Raw genomic sequence first — 21,852 nt, 5'->3', positions numbered from 1 at the left:
AAGTATTGCTTTCCGAAAAAAATTAAGGTACCCCAATTTCTATACGTTTCAAGGTCCCCTGAGTCTAAAAAAGTGGTTTTTGGGTATTGGTTTGTGTGTGTGTGTGTGTGTGTGTGTGTGTGTGTGTGTGTGTGTGTGTGTGTGTGTGTGTGTGTGTGTGTGTGTGTGTGTGTGTGCGCGCGCGTCTTGAAATTTGGAACTTAGGGTCCTTCCCCTATAAGGATCCGACACGAACAATTTCGATCAAATTCAATTCAAGATGGCGGCTAAAATGGCGAAAATGTTGTCAAAAACAGGGTTTTTCGCGATTTTCTCGAAAACGGACGGCTTCAACGATTTTGATCAAATTTATATCTAAAAAAGTCATTGATAAGCTCTATCAACTGCTACTAGTCCCATATCTGTAAAAGTTTCAGGAGCTCCGCCCCATCTATGCAAAGTTTGATTTTAGATTCCCAATTATCAGTCTTCAGATACAATTTAAACAAAAAAATTCGAGTGGAAAAGATTCAGCATGAGAATCTCCACAACTCATGTTCAGTAACATTTTCACTTAAAATTAAATATAAGCTCGAAATTCGAGAAAATGTGATTATCCAATTTATTGTAAACTGTTGATTCTATTAAATGATTCACTATGAAGAGAAAGCACACCTCGTGTGTCTTCAGCGTGATTTCCCTGTCACCAGCTGGCTCAAATCTTTGAATAGTAGACTTGAGATTCGCGGGAACACTGGCGTCAGGTGATTAATATTCATAACGGCAAGGAAAGTTGTGTGAGTGTGCCATACCAGATTTTTCCTTTTATATTATCCTTGAAATTAATGCAAAATTTCCAAAAACCTTGTATATACGTCGACGCGCAATCAAAAAAGGAACATACCTGTCAAATTTCATGAAAATCTTTTACCGCGTTTCGCCGTAAATGCGCAACATATAAACATTTAAAAATTCAAACATTTAAACATTAAGAGAAATGCCAAACCGTCGACTTGAATCTTAGACCTCACTTCGTTCGGTCAATTATCCTTGATATGCAAAATTTCCAAAAACCTTGTATATACGTCGACGCGCAATTAAAAAAGGAACATATCTGTTAAATTCCATGAAAAACTATTACCGCGTTTCGCCGTAAATGCGCAACATATAAACATTCAAACATTAAGAGAAATGCCAAACCGTCGACTTGAATCTTAGACCTCACTTCGCTCGGTCAATAAAATATTTGGATCGTTTTATAGAGGGACACTGTGACAACGAAATTTGATAGTGAATAAAATATTTAGAACTCATTGGATAAAATATAACATAGTTATGAAAATGAAGAATATATATTAACTGCAAACGCCTTGTATAAACAGATTTGTACCGTTTTCCCGAGCAAAGAAGAAAATCAACACTGAAGAATTAGAAAAATACAAAATTATTGAAACTTTCAGGACAGTAAATAGTGGAAAAATCGTTTAGGAGAGAGATAAGTGGATATACGGTAGAAGGTTTCTAGTTTCAGGCTTATGAGATACACGAGTTTAATAGCATATTATACGCAGAGAGAACAGAATTAACGAACAGTTCTATTTCTGTCTCTCACACTCTCTCTCTCTCTCTCTCTCTCTGATTGTACGTGATCAAGCTTTTGTGAACAAAGCTAGACACTGATATCAGCAAATCACTTCCTAGTCTTTCCAGCTAGCCTTGACCTAGAAAGCATTGGTTTATTTGTGTTAGACGATAATACCTGCATTAGAAAACTTGATGATAGTTGGTTATCTTTTGATGGAAACCAATAATTGTTTTTATTTAATTGATTAGTGTGTGTTTTGCAAATAAGTAGAGTTCCTTTTCTACAAGATACATCCACGAAATAGGCTAACAATATTGTAGCCAACAAAACGTTCAAATTTGTTCAAAAGGATTCTAACTCCGCCTAGAAAAGGATATTTTAATTTAATTTGAAATTGAAATATTATTGAAGTGTGTCGTTCTTGAACTAAATGGGTTATTTATAAAAATTGAATATCTATTCTCATTCTTTCTCTCTCCCTGTTTCCCTGATGATTTCTATCATTCCACAAATCTCCCAATACCGGTATCTCAATAATTTTCCAACTAAATGTACAACCTTTCTAAATTTCAATCCTCTAAGATATTTATGTAGATTGATGGATATATATTTCTCGTGAGTTTTGATCGTTAAACTAATGTTGAAATTGGCCTGCTTTCCTCTTTAGCTTTCAATCTAGCCATAGAGAAAAAATAGTTTAAGTAGATATCCCATGGTATAGGGCGTTTATGTCGCAACTTTTACTGTTATCTCAAGCCGATAGTTCATGTAATTCTTTCCCATGAAGCTGTGTGACACTGGTAGTCTCTTATATTGTGCCGTTCTTACACTCTCACCCCAACAAAACAGTAGAATTCGACAATAGTAAACAGTAATCAACAGTTACAATAGTAATCAACAGTAATCGGCTTGAGATAACAGTAAAAGTTGCGACATAAACGCCCTATACCATGGGTTATCTACTTACGCTATTGTTTCTCTATGGTATTAGTCATTGATAACCTTCCACTTATGAAGTGGAATTAGCTGATGAGAAGTGAAATACGCGTGTTCGGGTGCTCAAGTATGTAGGCACTTTCATTTATGTGATGTCATTGAATTAATTTGGTTTGATTCAATATGATTTGATTTGAATTGTTTTGATATGATGCAAGTAATTTGGTTTGATTCAAGGTGTACCTAGAATACTAGTTATTGATACTGTACCTTATAGAATACTAGGTATTCTAGGTAAATTGGTTTGGTTTGATAATTATTATGTTCGCTAACCTGTTATTGAAATTGTCCTGCTCGTCCTGGCCAATACTGGGGGGAGTGAGGGCGGTTGCTTCGAGGGGGGTGGGTGGCGGTGTGAAGGTGGCAGCTGCCATTGAGTCGACAGGAGGGGTGTGCATGGTGGCGAGTTTCCACCGGCAGTATGTCTCCCACGGCCCCTAAAAACAACAAAATCTATCAAATAAGCTATAAAAAATAGAGAAAAATCGCATAAAAATCACTGGTGTCAGTATAATTAATATATTATGGTGAATAGAAATAGATTGGAATTGAGAACACTCAATTTTTGGATAACTGGAAAATCATGTTTTTAAAACACACATTGTCAAAAAAGCACGGTCGATCAGATTATCAATTTACAACGGAATTGGGAGAAGAAGATTCATGAAGCCAAATACTGTGGAGGAAATCTACTAGAATATCAGTTAGTATCCAGTAACATTGAACTAGCCAAATAGAATCTCATTACTGTATTCAATGTACTTCGAAACTCTACTATAAAACCAAACAAGAATAGAAGAATAGAAACCAAACCAAGAAGAATAGAGTGAGTTGTTAGATATTCCAGTATAGAAAGTATGGCAAATCGTTTCTTGAATTTCAAGTATAGTAGTGAATAGTTGTTATTGTAGAAGAGTGCACAAGAACAGCTTATGAGGGCAGGCTGGGTGACTTCCTGGTAGCAGAGAAATCTTCTATAATAAAATATGTTATATTAATAATATATGTTATATTAATTCTGTGCTGGTAGCTACACCAGATGCAGTGGCATATTCAAATCGACTAGATATATGTATATACATTTTTAAAATTCCCTTTTTTGTGTTCCACCTTTTTCATAACTTGTGACTAAGATTTCATTGTTGATATGTGTGACTTGTGTTAGATAACAAAATTTTTTGTGTAGTAGTGCCATAAGCTGAATAAAGAAAGTTGTTTGAAAATAGATTAGAAATAATATTCTTTATTGATACATACAATAAATACATAATTGAAAAGATAGGGAGAGAAAAAATAAGATAACCTTGTGCTATCCCTTTCCCAAATTTAGATAAGATTACACATAGTCGAAATAGGTTGAGCCTTGTTGTTCACTTTACAAAATTTTCAGTCCTTAATTATTTTCACAAAGTAGATTATTTTCTTAGCAGTAACACTATGAAGCTGAAATTGTGAAAAATCATGAACGTTGCCTCGTTCCAGTACAATAATTGATAAAGTATTAAAAAGTTTGAAGGTGTGTTGCCAAAAATATGAAATATGTACTGGATTGAAGACTTTTCGCCATTTATTTGCCACTATCTAATTGCCTAATCAGTCCCAATACTTTGATAATCTATGAAAATACTAAAAACGTATGAAAACTAGTTTCGATTCATGATAATGCTCTTAATGAGTTCTTTACTACTAATTAGCCATTATTAGGGGAAATAATACTCTAGTCTTCAACACCTGCACAATCTTGACGTTTTTCTTTTCCTTGATACTGTAACTGTATATTATATTTTGAAAAAAATTGAAAACTCTGGATGGACAAAGGAGCAAAAAGTGCAAATTTCTCTTTTTAATTAGAGGCAGATGTACAGAGCACGGTTCGTTGCACACAGATACAATTGTTCCTAGAACATGCGATTAATTTGCATAGTAAGTTTAGTTGTACATTATTATTTATAGTAATTTCCGGCCACCTACAGATTACATACTAGGAACATTTTTGTCAGCTGTTATATCGATTCTTTATTTGACGATTTAAAACAAATTTATTCCAAAATTAGTAAATCAATATCGGGGTACCGAGCTTCGCTCGTTATTTTTATTATTGATAAACAGGACACAATTCTCTAAAATGATCGTGTTTATATTTCACAGCTATAGGCCATCTTATGAATTTCGGGGATGCGATATTTTGTTTTTTCACATACTCACTTTTTTACTATCCACAGCTGTTTCAGCCAAGGATGAATTATTATCCTTTTAATGTCATTCAGCGAGTTTTCTCAAGGATGAGACCTAGTGCAATCTAATCTTTATATTATCATAAACCTACTATGTTCCAAATTTTGTGAAAATCGTTAGAAATTTTTTAAAATCGTTAAAATCTCAGATTTTGAGATCCGTTAAACATAATAATAGCCAGATATGAAAATAGCCAGATATGAAAATAACCAGATATATTAATACAGAAATTGCTCGCTTAATATAATAGGATTTACGAAGCCAAATATTGTACTGTGGAGAAAATCTACTAGGAATATCAGTATCATAAATGAGCAACTAAATTCTTTGAACTATACTGTATTCAATTTATTTCGATACTCTACTCTCTAGCCCAAATATGAAGGAAAATTGCAATAGAGTATATTCCTCATCTTTACTGAAGAACAACAGTAAATCTATCACAATACGAAAATACTTCAAGTCGAAATTATGAAATATTCTTATCAATTATTTAGTTGTTGAAGTAATAAAGTAAAGAACGTTATTTAATGCTTATCAATTTTTGCAATTCATTGATGAATGACAAGTACCTGCAAATATATTCTCCTCGAAATGAATATGAAGCATCTACTGTGCTTGCATTCATAGCAATTCAATATTCATTCATCTCATCTAGAAATTGATTCAATTCTGAATGAAATGCTTCTTGTTCTGTTATCTCATTTTTGTCTTGACGCAATTCTAGTAGCCTTACAGTATTACAATTTCAACTTGCATGAAATAATTTTATATTTCTTTCGAGTAATCATGAATAATGTAAATGCAGTTCATAATGACTCCGTCCATAGATATATCCTTCTCATACGTTAGTCTCAATGGAGATTATAGAAGTACTTTGCGTTTCATATTAATGCTAATAAAATAGCCATTTCTAGTTGAAGACTGAAGGTTGGCGTACAGCCTTACCAATCGGCCAAACGCCTGATATTTTCCAATTGAATCTCAAATTCTCTATCAGTTTTTGGCTCTGCGAAAGTAATTTCAGTCTAGTCTTTGTATGTGAATTTGAATTTCATGTGAAATTCATCATAGTCTAGTTCAAACTCTTTGCATAATAGATTTTAAAGTCTTCAGCAACAGTGTTACTAAAGTTCGGTAACCGAGCTGTATGTAAAACAGTGCATCTGAGAAACATCGTGAGGCTTCGTAATCATCTTAACGGGAAACCTCAAATTGGATCAACTAGAAAACCACTGAGTGTATGTTTTTCACTTGTAAACTGAATAGTGGATGATTTCAGCCGGTGAATATGCATTAATCGCATTAGTATTTGGTATGCATCGAGAGAAAGTTACTGAGATGGGTTGTAGTTATTAGTTATTATGTTATGTAACGAATTCGAATTAATATTTTAATAATTTTAGTCCGCTTCATTAAACTTTTGTATCTTCTCCATTTTTACCTCATAGGTTAATGAAAAATCTCTCCTGATTGGACAACAGTTTCTTATCTAGTTCTGCATTCTGCCAATAGACTGCAGCACATGTCGGGTCATATTTTCAACTCCGCCCACTTTCTCTCTCTCACTCTCTCTCTCTCTCTCTCTCTCTCTCGCTCTAGAAAATGAGTTCGAATTTTCTGAAGTTTCGGAACTTCAAGTTTTCCACTGCCTAAACAGGATCAGAAGCAATGCAGTTGGTGAGGACTCTCTTCCTATAAAGTTCATAAGAGATACTCTTCCTGTCACTCTTCCTTATATAACACATTTGTATAACTTTTCACTTCTATCTTCCATTTTTCCAACCTACTGGAAATACTCAGCCGTCTTACCCCTCAATAAAATACCAAATCCCGTTTCACCGTCTGACTTCAGGCCCATACATATTCTCTCACCCCTTTCTAAGGGTTTAGAGAGGGTAGTGCATCAGCAGGTTAATAATTATCTTACAATTAACAATTCTCTGAGTGATTTTCAATCTGGTTTTAAGAAAGGCCACAGTACCACCACTGCATTGCTTTGTGTGACTGAGGATATTCGTAGAGCGATGGATGGAAGACTGGCTACTCTGCTAGTGCTGATAGATTTCAGTAAAGCTTTCGATTGCGTCTACCACCCTCTCCTGTTGAAAAAACTGAGGAATTTGGGGTTCTCCACTCATGTAGTGGATTGGTTCGGTTCCTACCTGAGTAACAGGTGCCAATCTGTTAAGTACAATGGGTTCTCATCTGGCTATCACATTTTAGGGAGGGGCGTTCCCCAGGGGTCTGTACTTGGGCCTCTTTTGTTCAGTATATATATAAATGATGTAACCAATATCTTCAGATTCTCCAAACAGCACCTATATGCCGATGACCTGCAATTGTACATCCACTTTGACTTGAACGACTTTACTGCTACAGTTGACAATATGAATAGTGAACTTGAGACTCTTACGGACTGGACTTTGAAACATGGACTTAGAATTAATGAAACGAAATCCAAGGCAATAATTATTGGCTACACTAAACTCATGACTCGCCGAGGTTTCAGCTTTGATAATGGACCATACATCAAAATAAACGACATAAATTTGAATTACAGTGACTCTGTTACAAATCTGGGACTGACAATAGACAAAACACTCGACTGGACGAAACAAATCAACACCACCTGTAATAAGGTATTTGCAGGTATCCACTCGCTTAAGAAGATTGGTGACTTCATTCCACTTCATGTGAAAGTGATGCTGGTTAAGTCATTAATTTTCCCATACTTCTCTTACGGTGACATTGTGATCAATGACATGACTGTGGCCTTGTCTGAGCGACTGCAGAGGGCTCAGAACTATTGCATCCGGTTCATCTTCAATCTAAGAAGAGATGATCATATCACCCCATTTTTCCAGCAACTACATGTGCCAAAACTCAAGAAAATGAGGGAGTATCACATTCTGATGCTGCTTCATGACCTTTTGCATGTAAAAACCCCAGGTTATTTGGCACATAAATTTGTTTTTATTGGAGATCGTAGTGTGAGAGGTACCAGGCAGGGCTCCCAACTATTGGTTATTCCAAATCATAGAACATCTATGTATAATAAATCATTCCATGTATCAGCTTGTCGGATCTGGAATCTGTTGCCTCCAACTGTGAAGAATATTGGCGATCGAGCTCTGTTTGGCGCGGCAGTATTGAATTGGCTGGGATCTGGTGGCGCAGATTAGGCTTGGGTCGGGTTTAGCTTTATTTTTATTGTCTATTTACATTGTATAAATCTACATGAATTTAACTCATTTTCACCTTTTATGCAACTACAGATACAAAAATATTTCATCTTAATATATTGTTTTGATAATTATTATACTTTGTAAAATCTTTATTTTTAGGGTTGTTTTGTGTGCATGTGTGAGTGAATGAACTTGATTAGATCTTCATTTCTGATAGGTTTTCCTATAGATTTATCTAGTGGAATTTGAAATATTGTTTCCAATTGTATAAATGAATAAAGTTTAAAATTCTCTTTTATTATTATGTTATTGTATTTTGATTAATAGTTTTATTTACTTATATATTAATCTTATGTAATCTTATTACATAATATGTAATCTATTTTTTTCTGTTCTTATATAAATTTTTCTTCTTTTGTAAAGGGTTGTGTGGCAGAGAGGACCAGGAGTCCTAATTCCGCCCTAATAAAGGCATATAATCAATCAATCAATCAATCTCTCTCTCTCTCTCTCTGATTGGTCGACCAATTGTATTGACATTTAGATAGTCTATTTCTAAACTACGCCGATAGGTGGTAGCATTTATTGAGTCTTAAATACATTTGAAAAAAGAGAGAACTTGCACTACACAATCAACTGTCTTATATAATTTTATAGAGTGAGAAATGTGATTTGTTCCTTTGTGCATGTTTCGAATTCGATAGAAAATAATTATTAATCCAGCATCCATGAAAATAAACCTCCAAAAAATTTTGAAATCATTGGAGAAAGAAGATTCATCTTTGGAAAATTTCGAACCATTATCTCAAAAGAGAAGCATAATAATATTTTCGCAATGTTTTCAATGTCATGAAAAAATAAAAATTCCTTTCAACCTTGAAACGGTTTCAGCACTACTTGAATAACAGGGATGATATCTTACATACAATTCTATGGTTACATTTGAGACAGTTGAAATTTTACACAGTTTGGCAACGTTTTTCGTGATTAGACTTTGGAAGTGTAACATACTCTCTATTTTCCTGTATGAACATGGACATCAAACAAAACAAAAAGATTGAAGCTTTTGAATTATGTTTGTACCGGAGAATCCGATCATGGACGAAACTAATATCATGGCTCAAAATATCATGGACAAAGCATGTTATGAATGAAGAAGTTCAAAGACGAATGAAAAAATATAAAGAAATTTTGAACTCCATTAAGATCCGTAAACTTCAATACTTAGGACACAATGAGAAATAAGTCCAGATACTCTCTGATGCAGCTCATCATGCAAGGGAAAATAGATGGATTGATTGATTGATTGAGTACTTTATTTATGTAGATTACAATATATACTAGCTTATACACTTATATACAATAGCTTACAATACAGCAAAATTATAGATGAATTTACATAATATAGACTAAGAAAATAATTATTGAACTGTATATGATATGAAAAAGTAATTTGTAATATAATAACTATAGATAATTATATTGTTATGCATCTACATAAATTGGCGGAGCTTTGGACATATCAATGTCCATTCTTCGGAAAGAATATTAAAAATATCCTCCCCACTAACTCTCTACCAAAGAAGGAGAGGACCAGGAATAGAATAGATGTTTATATCATCAAGACAATAAAATACAATAATCATTACTCTTTTACCACTCAAATGACAATAGAAAGTACCATACAATATTTTTGTTAAGACAATACTATAATGGAAGTCTCTATAAACAGTAAATCACAAAAATTAGCTACTTCATAGCACATTTGCACGTTTGTTGACTATCCTACCATGATACAACAAAACTTTCAATAATAAGTAAAACTCTAGCATTAAAATTAGAATTGACAAATACTCATTATAATTTTAAAAAATGAAGACAACTTCTGAAACGGATAGCGCATTACAAGAAGAGAAAGATTATTTCCCCAGATGAGGGGGGGAGTCAAGTCTCAACTTATTCAAACTATGATCAACTCTTCCTTTTCAACTTCTCATGGAACGGAAGTTTCGAGATTCATCGTCAATGGCTACGTTTAATCAAGTGTTGCTTGAAAATTGTAACACACTCCTAAAAAATAAAAATTTTCTAAAACCTGAAGATGGTGTGGATCACTGAAACTAGTAGTTACAATTAGTATTTTTAATTTATTATTTTATCAATTTCAAAAAAGGGTAAACTTACTAAATTCCATTTTATGAATGCCATTCTGTATCCGCTTGACACCACAAATCACATGAGCTCACATGCCTCCAGATGGACTGAACAGTTTCTCTCTATCGTTTATCAGACCCTGGATAAACAGGCTATAAACAAATCGCTTATCCTGCCCTGATCAATAATAATTTCAATAATAAACTATCATCCTTCAGTATGAATCAGTTCAAGCTGTCAGAATTCCTTAAGAAGTTATTAATATTATATCAATGCTGAAGCTAGAAGTGATTCTTACAACAGCCCATTGTAAAGAAAAGTTTATCTGCAGACAGTTTAATCCTCTGAAATGTATCTGCAGACAGTCCAATTCTCTGAAATAATGAACCAACATCAAGAACACTGCAAAATAAAAGGCGAGGGGGAGAGTGAGTGAGAGCTAGGGCAAGCGAGAAAGGGCGAGTGAGAGAGGGAATAAGGCGATAGTAGGTTGCGTGACCAAATATTGATCTCTCAACACTCCCCCACTGTCAAAATGCACCCTCAGCCAAATAATTTCCAGCCTCACCCCTCCATCAAGATACATCGTTTCCCGTCTTTTATATGAGAATTGTAGCAATAAGTTTAATGGAAATTCTATTTTTTATCTTCCCCTTTCCTGACCATGTTTAAGAATAGCCACTTATTTTTTAGGGTGGGTTATCATTTCATGGAAACAGATCTGTTATTTACTTGAATGCAGTACTTTTTAATTCTCTTTAGTTTTGTATCATTTCCATACACAGTACTTACAAGTTATACGAACTTCACTCAAACGAGCATGAAATGATTTGAACAATAATGCAATTGTAATTTTGTATTTCACACTGGATATTAAGTCAAATTTATCTTAATCGAGAATATAAAATGTAACGGAAGTAATCCAGTTACTCAACAATGTTTGTTCTACGTCATGGGCCCGGTTGCACAAAAGCCGGTTAAACTTTAACCGTGATTAATTTCACGAGAACCAATCAGAGAAGCTGTCTTTTCTAAGAGGCCTTCTCTGATTAGTTCTCGTGGTTGATAGGCGAATTAATCACGGTTAAAATTTAACCGGCTCTTGTGCAACCAGCACATAGAATCCACAGTTACAGTGACGAAGAATCCAAGTCATTAATCAAATCCAAAGTTATCATATTGGCCTCTCGTAGAGATGGGAGACACTTCTCATAATACAACTAAAATTACTAGAGCACTCCGGAATATACAAAGTAAGAATATATAAAAAACTCTAACCACAAGAACAAGAATTTAGTTTGATTATTTTATCAAGATGGTGATTAATTAGATCTCCTATATCGTCTGTAGAAATTGAAAATTCTTGAATGACATGACTCTATGGTCCGTGGGAAAACCGATTGCTTTTGAGAGTTTAAAATAATAATCGAGTGATTTCTCATAGCCTATCAAACCAAGGTATAATCACTCCCTGGAAGATAGGATCTCATAAATTTAATATTACAGTACTCATTATTTTAAAAAGTAATATAACTTACAATATGATTCCCATTTTTCAACCCATATACAGTATATCAAATATCATACAATTTGAATTTATATAGCATTCAATTTAGAACAATTATACCTCTTCTTCTTCTGCTAGTGCCTATTCGTTCCGAATAGGAGTGATCCGTGGTCTAGTGGATAGAGTGCTTGCGTAGCAGCACAGAGATCCCGGGTTCAATCCCTCTCATAACCAAAAGTTTTTTAACCAGATCACTCCCGTGTTATCGGATGGGCACGTTAAACTGTCGGTCCCGGCTGAAGTATGACAGTCGTAAGGCCCATTGACGGCTTAAATTATATATTCAGGCGGTGGGACCTTCCCGCAAGGGACTCCCCACCAACAAAAGCCATACGAATTTACTTTTATTCGTTCCAAATATTGGCGATCAGCCCGACTATGGATATCTTATTTACAGCCATCCTGAAAAGTTCTGTTGTAGTCTTGGAGAACCAGGTACGCAGGTTTTTCAGCCATGATATTCTCCTTCTTCCTGGTCTTCTTCTGCCATAGATCTTTCCTTGGAGAACGGATTTCAGCAGGCCGTATTTTCTTCATTGCGCATGATATGGCCGAAATATGCAAGCTTCCTTCTCTTGATGATGTTCATCACTTCCAAATCCTTATCCATTCGCTCCAATACAGCTTTGTTGGTCACTCTGTCCATCCATGAAATTCTCAACACTCTTCTATACAGCCACATCTCAAAAGCCTCGAGTCTTTTTACTTTCCTTGCCTGGTAAGGAAAGTATTGCTTTCCTGCTTTCCGAAAAAAATTAAGGTACCCCAATTTCTATATTTCTATACGTTTCAAGGTCCCCTGAGTCCAAAAAACTGGTTTTTGGGCATTGGTCTGTGTGTGTGTGTGTGTGTGTGTGTGTGTGTGTGTGTGGTGTGTGGTGTGTGTGTGTGTGTGTGTGTGTGTGTGTGTGTGTGTGTGTGTGTGTGGTGTGTGTTGTGTGTGTGTGTGTGTGTGTGTGTGTGTGGTGTGTGGTGTGTGTGTGTGTGTGTGTGTGGTGTGTGTGTGTGTGTGTGTGTGTGTGTGTGTGTGTGTGTGAGTGTGTGTGTGTGTGTGTGTGTATGAGTGTATGTGCGTCTGTGTACACGATATCTCATCTCCCAATTAACGGAATGACTTGAAATCTGGAACTTAAGGTCCTTTCACTATAAGGATTCGACACGAACAATTTCAACCACATACAATTCAAGATGGCGGCTAAAATGGCGAAAATGTTGTCAAAAACAGGTTTTTTCGTGATTTTCTCGAAAACGGCTCCAACGATTTTGATCAAATTCATACCTTAAATAGTCATCGATAAGCTCTATAAACTGCCATAAGTCCCATATCTGTAAAAATTTCAGGAGCTCCGCTCCATCTGTGCAGAGTTCGATTTTGGATTCCCAATTATCAGGCTTCAGATACAATTTAAACAAAAAATTTCAAGTGGAAAAGATTGAGCATGAAAATCTCTACAATTAATGTTCAGTAACATTTTCACCTAAAATTGAAAATAAGCTTTTAATTCGAGAAAATGTGATTATTCAATTGCAAATTATTGTTGATTCTATTAAATCATTCACTATGAAGAGATAGCAGACCTCATGTGTGTCTCCAGCGTTATTGCCCTGTCACCAGCTGGCTCAAATCTTTGAATAGTAGACTTGAGATGCGCGGGAACACTAGCGTCAGGTGATCAATTTTCATAACGGTAAGGAAAGTTGTGTGAGTGCGCCACACCAGATTTTTTTCAGTTGACTTGGTCAATGTCCATGACTCCATCCCATAGAACAGTATTGAGAAATATACCTCAACACATATAATTTATAGTGGGGTGTATATTTATTCATTGAATTATCTATGCCTATTAAGAAATTATTCAATCCATAAAACTTCATTGTATTAAATGTTATAATATTCTAATTTGTATTGTAATTGTTTTTGATGAATAAACTTTGATTTAAATTGATTTCAATTTCAAGAATAATGCAAGGTAAGGCTTGAGCAATTCTTTGATCGAAATGAGTTTTTCACAGTCATGAACTTCTACCGCCAACCAAAAACTATACTTCTCATGTGTTCAATAGTTATCAATAGACAAACGAATGAATATTCAGAAGTTCCAGTCCGCACCTTTCCAATGGATTTTGTTGGATTAAAATATTAAATTGAGCATATCAACAACTCAAGATCGAGGTGAGTGGTCATGAAAAATAGCGAGTTCAAGAATATATGAACGACAAAAGAGTTCTAAAAGAGTATTCGAGTTTTCGAGTTGTCTTTGATTGCACCAATTTCGAGATCATGTTTTATCTAGGATCAACATTATGGTCAAAAGTAAGGTCAAATAATTCGAAATTTTTGTTCACCATTCGTGGAACACACCATTTGTATCTGGTTCAATTCGGGAAGTATTGTAGAAAACTATAAGATAAAAACTGAAAAAAATACTGATCTCCACATTTACGAAATACTATACTTTGTTCAAATTCTCTGCGCCGCAAATTTCTTCAAGTCTGAAGAAGATTTGCATGAAGCATAGGGGAGAATCAATGAAAAGTAACATAGAATAATCTTGTCAGATAAAAATTTTTTCAAAATCCTAAAACATTGAGGAAGGACCCATGGGCGTAGAACCTGGGGGGACACGGGGGACGCGTCCCCCCCCCCCCGATATTTTATGGAATAGGCCTAGGCTATGTCCCCCGGAAAAATTTATTGAAGTTTTTAATTATGATAACACATTTTTATTAGTTTATTTGTAAATTTGGAATAAACTTGCCTTGTACGAAATATTTATAGCCTACATAGCGTCGTTTGTATGTATGACAAGAGTGACCAGTGAGCTGAGTATTCTAGTAGAATCTATATCCTTATTATGCACCAACACACACTAACACACTCATCTATTATGTTACAATTGTTACATAAGTATTTTGTATCTGAAACTATCTCCAAACAAGGACAATTACAAGAGTTACAATCAGAAAGATTTAAAATTTGTTTTGAAAAATGTAATTACTCATGGGAATTTATGTTGATCTTCATAACACAGTTTTAAGTAAAGATTACAGCTTTATATGGTTTGTGAGTGGAGAACTTTTTTATGGTTATTTAGCTATCCTGCTTTGATTGGTAATCAAAACAAACAATACAACTAGTTCTGTTTTATTATGCTGTTTTTTTTGTAAATAATTTGTATTTAGTAAAACTTATAAAACCAGTAACTCAGAATTTTATTCACCCACTAATTTACCACTGCCAAATTAGAGGATTTAAAACGGATTTGAAGTGAAATATGCTTAAAAAACTAATATGGGGAGTCCGATCTCACTAGGCATCACCTGCATCCATGTAAAAATCAATCTGAAATCATTTAAATGAGCTATTTTTCAAAAAAATCTTTACTGGGGGGTACCCCCTCCCAGACCACCATCGACTGGGGGGGTCTCCCCCAGACCCCACAGTACGTCCCCCCCAATGTTGAAAAGCTATCTACGCCAATGCTCAGAACCAGAATGACCTTGAACCCTGACCATGACAATTACCTACGTAACGTGGCAGTGAAAGGTGCCATGTAACCAAGTCAAGGTCAAATGGTTTCCATGACAACCATTGCTACGTGGGAGCACGCTTTCCATCAACTCTCTCTTCACGCTTCATGCATTATTCACGTCACTATTATGGCAACGGACGATCTATTTATTTACGATGATTTATTTTTAGATTAAAAATCAGAATATGCTGGAGATAATTACTTGTGTCAACAACCATGATGATGTAGGAGTTTTGATCGCAAATGATTTTCATTTGATCGAATCAGGTTAAAATCAGGATCATGAAAGGTCAGAGAGCTTCAAAATCAATTTGAATAAAATTATGTGTATCAAAATAACAAGCTTTGAAAATTGAGTCATAAAAACTACTTTTTATTACAGTTATTTTTGTTCTTTCAAAGGGATCAATCATAAAATTTAATTTCTGTATTCGTTCAAATAATTTGATAAAAAAGATGAACAAGGTAGAACTCTACTTGTACTTGTAATTGACCGAGCGAAGTGAAGTCTAAGATTCAAGTCGACGGTTTGACATTTCTCTTAATGTTTGAATGTTTAAATGTTTATATGTTGCGCATTTACGGCGAAACGCGGTAATAGATTCTCATGAAATTTGACAAGTATGTTCCTTTTTAAAAATCGCGTCGACGTATATAAAAGGTTTTTGGAAATTTTGCATTTCAAGGATAATATAAAAGGAAAAAGGAGCCTCCTTCATACGCTAATATTAGAGTAAAACTTAGACTATAGAATTATTCATCATAAATCAGCTGACAAGTGATTACACAAATGTGTGGAGAAGACAGTCTATTGCTGTATTTCCATAAGGTCTATAGTTCAATCAGGTACTTGTGGATGAGAATACTGCGTGAGGTCTACTGTTCACAGAACTACTAGTTATATTTCGGTTTACAGTTTTATCTATTCATTTATCTGTAGTCTACAATTAAATTTATCAGTGAATGATCAAAAGAATGCGAGAGCAAACTTAGGTAGAAACCTATTATCATAGAGAAACAATAGCATAAATATGAACCTAACTATAATAGCATAACTATGCCTATCCCATGGCATAGGGCGTTTATGTCGCAACTTTTACTGTTATCTCAAGCCGATAGCCCACGTAGTTCTTTCCCGTGAAGCTTTATTACGCTGGTAGTCTCTCATATTGTGCCGTTCATACACTCTTACCCGGTCAAAACAATAAAAAACGACAGTAATCGGCTTGGGATAACAGTAAAAGTTGCGACATAAACGCCCTATACCATGGGATATCTACCTACTTACGCTATTGTTTCTCTATGCTATTATCTACCACGTCTTTAAAACGGACAATGATTTAAGCTATCCAATTTTCTAAGCTTATCATGACCTAAGCATCCAAAATATTAATCGTTTGTGACTTTTATTCACAAATATTTAAAATTTCACCCTAATTCCCGTTTACTGTAAATAGTTTCATATTCCTCTAATATGATCACTGAGGAAGTGAAAAGCATAATCAAGAGCCATATGGAAATACGATGGCTGCCATTTGAGAGGACAAAAACTATATTTTTTCTTATGGAAGTAATGTAAATACTCAAAGAGCTAGGGGGTTTTCAATATTATGGTATTATCTTTGCTGCACTTTTGTAAACATTTTAAAACTCTATAGCTCTTTATCAAGTACTCAAATATTTGAAATAGTACACCTTTTTGTGATAGTAGTATCTTGCCACTAATTAACTCACAGATCACGAATTCATACCTTCCAATGCATTTAAACTTTCTAATGTGATATTTCAAAAGTAGGACATTGAAATACAGAATCAATTGATATGAAACCTTCTGTTATTTGAAGTGAAAATCATGAGTTGCACACCTACAACTGTTATTGCAGTTGATTTGTGTATCTATTGTGAGTCTTATGTTGGTTATACTCTTGATGCTCGAAAGAAAGTATTTGAATAACTCAGTTCAGATGCGATGATCATGAATCATAGCTTGGATATCTGAAGACCTACTATGAAGAGCTGCTATGAAGATTATCGAATTTACGATGAAATACTTTATAGGAATCAACAAATCTGTGGTTTTTTGACAATTTCTTAGTCTTTTTCATTCAATATGAATAATAATTACCACAATATCTACTTCTCAACTACACAAAATAGTTATTTGTGCAACTAGTGCGCAAAGTGACAGTTTGCTGCACCGAAAGAAACGTTTACGCCCGAGCCGTAGGCGAGGGCGGAATGGTTTCTTGAGTGCAGCAGAGGAACTTTGCGCACGTATTTCACATTAAGTTTTTCCTACAGTTACCATTGAATATGAAAAGTGGGTAATTATGGGTAAAATTGCCTGAAATGCATCAAATGTTTTTCTGTGTAATTTTATTATTGATAAAAACCTTAATCCTAAAATCCTAAAGTCCTCGTTGTCCTTGGTTATAATATGTAATGTAATAATTAGCGCGTTGTGCTTGGTTGCACCTCTGCTCACTATAGCAGCCACAGCAGTCACTGTTACCAACTTCATTTTGATTTTGCTGCACTGTTGCTCCATATAACCTACTAAGTATTTTGCGTTGCCATGTTGCAAATCTGGAGTGCAGAAAAATTTTTCCCGCACTAGAGCGGAAAAGTGATTCTTTGCGTTCTGTAATCAGTGCAGCAATGGCCACTTTTCAACGTAACTGTAGGAAAAGTAAATAGTTTTTCCTCTAATATTAGGAAGATTACTGAGGAGGTGAAACGCATAATCAAGAGCCATAAGAAAAATACTATAGTTTTAATCAATATGAAGGCAATTATAATAAAACCACCTACATTCAGTAATTGGATGATTCATTCCTAATCCTGTAATGCTGTAGAGAATGTTAATGATTTTGTTTTGTTTGAGAGATTATTACATAGCTTGTACACCTGAAGACCTCATGTAATAAGGCAATCAAGCTCAAGATCAATTATATCTCATTCATTTAATTAGTTGGCTAGTCATGTAATCAATCGCGGGACGCAAATTCACTCGATTATGAACACAAATTCCAGTAACGAGGATATTAAGGCTGTGCAAAGACTAAAAAAAATAAACTTTCTACTCGTGATATTTTTCTAAGTTTTTATATTTGTATATATTATCAAGCTATCAAAATGAAAATGTTTTCTCAGGAAATATTTTTTTCTGATCATTAAGTTACTTTTTGAGATATGAGCGCCTAAAGATTAAATTTTTGGGACAGATCATTTCAAATGCTAAATCCATGAGATTTAAAGGATAGATTCTTCATGGTATTGTTGATCTAGTAAAACAAAAATTTTCTGAAAATGTCAATTTTTAAGATAGTTATTCAATTTACTAAAAATAACCAAAAATAACTTTTAGTTGTTATTTTTGGTAAATTGAATAACTTTTTCAAAAATTGATATTCTCAAAAAAATTTGTTTTACTAGATCAACAATACCATGAAGAATCCATCCTCTAAATCTCATGGATTTATTTATATCTCACCGAATTTGAAATTTAATGTTCTATCCCAAAAATTTAAACTTCAGGTGCTCATATCTCAAAAAAGTAATGATCGGAAAAAAATGTTTTCCTGGGAAAACTTTTTCATTTTAATAGCTTGATGATATACAAATCGAAAAACTTAGAAAAATATCACGAGTAGAAAGTTTATTTTTAGCCTTTGCACAGCCCGTAGTGAAGTCCCTTCACACTCTCCTTTCATTTCTCTCGTTCACTCTGACACATTCTCTCTCTCTCTCTCTCTCTCTCTCTCTCTCTCTCATTATCTCAAAATCAAGAACAATCTAACCGGTTTAAGTAAAAACGTCTCTCCACAACACTCTCTAGAATTAGAATTCTTCAAGTGTTTGCAAACATGATTTGAATGGCCTTGAGCACACAATCTGTGATACAGAGAGAATTGCAAGATGAAAGCAATTGCTGAAATCAAACCTGAACGAAAAAATTGTAAACATAGTATGATAAAGTTCTTTCAAATCAGTTGAGAACACTTACGATGATAACACATTCTGATAACAGCCTGGAATAGAATCCTTAATTGAATGAATGGGAAATTGTAATTATTTCACTTCGGAAATATCACACCATTGTTCTCTGTAATCTATATTTACTTGGGTGCTTCTAGTGGAAAAGCTCAATGGAGTGTAGAAAAGCTAAAATCTAGAGTAATAGAATAATAAAATTAATAAAATAGTGATTATAGTGAAATTTGACAATATCTTTGTTTTCTTATTAGGGAGAGATTTCACAACATCACCATCAATTCTACTTATTTTATTAAAATCTAGAGTGTTATTTACTTTGGATCTAGAAGTGCCAATTGATCCAATAATGTTGAGACAGTAGCCTATTATATTTAATCACCTTTGTCACGCTTGAAAAATTCAGGCCAACTATTTGAATTACTTTTCTATTTGATAGTAGAGAACGAAGCTATCTTCTCGAAAACTTTGTTTACTCCAAAGTAATAGCAAATTGGAATAATATCAAACTTTTTATAGTACCTATATTTTCATGGTGATTTCTATTTTTCTTCGCAGCAGATGAATTATAATCCCAGTGTTCACTTTTCCAATGAATAATTATTACCTATTATTGCTTTTAGTAGGCCTACCGTAGTGGATTTGCGTTAAAACATCACCTCAAATAAGGTACATATCTAAGAAAAGTACGGAAATCCGAAATCGATCTATAATATAGCAAATAGCCCACAATTGTCACGAAAAATTCGGAGAAATCTGTAATCGTGAATGATCTCATTCAAATCCAGGATGATCTTCCATAGAATACGTGCGTTCTAAAATTACAAGGATAAATAGAGGGATCGATTGATAGCCAGAGGTGCACTTACAAAAGTTGACTGAAAAATTGGATTTTTTTCCAATCCTGATAGGAAATGAGTTTGTTTTCATGAAATATCAAGCATTCCACTTGATCTAAAAATTCAAATTTATTTCCTCAAAGAGATGATCAATTTGCTTTCATCATTCACCAGACACGGTCACTAGTATAATGATAATATCGAAGTCAATAACTACAGAAAAGACACTCAACAAAATTCCTTTCCTTTTTGTTACGAAAAATCGGAGAAATACTTAACTGTTTAACATGTTCCTTGTTAATTATACTTTGATTATCTGTTCACAATACTGGAAACGTGATCAGTATAATTTCCAAGATACTATTTAATTTCTACTTATGTAATTTTTGTAATTTGAGGAGGAAATGAATTTATTCATTCATTTATTCTTGAATGATCTCATTCTTCTCTTCAATCTCTTCTCTTCTATTCTCTTAAATCCTCAATTAAACCCTCTTCCCTTGTTATATTATATCCATTTCATCAGCTTCAGAAAGAAAAAGATAAATTACTTTTTGCTTGATGTGATAAGGTAGTTCGCTACAATCATTTTTGCACAAATGGACTTATATTGCTGCCTGATAACCACGATTCCTAATTACAAAAATTATAGGACTCTCCACAACATGAATTCTTTGGAATCTTCATAGTTTTCTCGGAAATTACATTCTGTAAAGAAATTGTTCCTGCACAAGGATAATCATGCTTTCTGCTTGAATCAAATAATTTAGTATCATTGTAATTGTGCAGGAAATTGTCCTAGCACGAAGATGAGCATGCTTTCTGCTTCAATCGAATAATTTAGTATCATGTTGTGTTGTATGGCTTGATAACTATACGAAGTCAAATTTATAGAACAAGACCTCTAACAACAGAATTTCCGAAAAACACCTTGCTTTCAAACGAAGAATCCACCATGCCCATCAGTACAAAAGCTGGAGCTACAATCATAACAATAGCGCCAGTGTGTCCTCAGAACAGGTAGATCTCTCTCACTCTCTCTCTCGCCTACCTACTACAGAAAAACGGCAACATTGAGTGCGAATTCATCAGACAAAACTCACCTCCAGAGCTCCAATTAATCTGTTGTGAGTTATCCAAATTTATCACACTAATATTTGGCACACAAGTGTAGTAACACACTCACAAATCACCAGTAAACTCACTTTTGAAAACATTCGAAAAACACAATACACACACGGTAAGCAGTAAGCAAGCACACACGCTCGACAGGCGTCAATCTGCCGTGTGAAGGTGGTTGAGTCTAGATAGTTCCGAGTTTTGCCACCAGAATGCGTGTCGTTGCGCGGTCGATAGCAGCAGCAGAAGCAGCTACAGTGAGGCTTACTTCAAACTGTCATCTTTTCTAATAAAAAACTACAATGATCACCACATTAAACCAATGCTGACAGATTGTTGAGAATCTTACCATAGTCTCTCTCTCTCGCGATTGGCTAGAAGGATCGAACGTCACTGCTTGCTTGATTCAGGAAGGAGACAAAAACTTGGAGCGAGGTCATAACGACTTCCAGGAACTTCGTACTTGTGCGACGCAATGAAGTTACCCGTTCCCTGGAGCGGACGGGATCCTGGAGACTGGAAGTGATGGACGTGTTTTCGACCGGAATTCTGCGAATTGTTTGGAGTGGCGATGAATTTGGGAGCTGGTTTGTTTTGTTTCAATGTAACGGGGACTGGATTTATGGTCGAGTTTTAATGCGGTGGCCATTTAGAGTATGTAGTA

At 34.6% G+C, this 21,852-nt stretch overlaps 1 protein-coding gene across 2 annotated transcripts in view; it reads right to left on the bottom strand.

The window, feature by feature from the left end:
* LOC111054242 (mitogen-activated protein kinase kinase kinase 12) overlaps positions 1 to 21,386 on the bottom strand; it is a 77,703-nt gene extending 56,317 nt beyond the window's left edge. The window contains exons 1-2 of one of the 2 annotated variants that reach the window (XM_039429960.1): positions 21,173 to 21,386; positions 2,834 to 2,997 (exon numbers count right to left, since the gene is read on the bottom strand). In XM_039429960.1, the coding sequence (XP_039285894.1) occupies positions 2,834 to 2,958 (125 nt within the window). In that variant the 5' untranslated portion in view covers positions 2,959 to 2,997; positions 21,173 to 21,386. The remainder of the gene's footprint in view (positions 1 to 2,833; positions 2,998 to 21,172) is intronic. The other variant, XM_039429961.1, reaches the window with a different exon arrangement.
* Positions 21,387 to 21,852: the final 466 nt, after the last annotated feature.

Source organism: Nilaparvata lugens, chromosome 6 (assembly GCF_014356525.2).
Source record: "Nilaparvata lugens isolate BPH chromosome 6, ASM1435652v1, whole genome shotgun sequence".
In the NCBI taxonomy this organism is placed as follows: domain Eukaryota; kingdom Metazoa; phylum Arthropoda; class Insecta; order Hemiptera; family Delphacidae; genus Nilaparvata; species Nilaparvata lugens.
The sequence above is the reverse complement of the archived record's forward strand: the minus strand, read 5'-3'. Positions and strand labels throughout refer to the sequence as shown.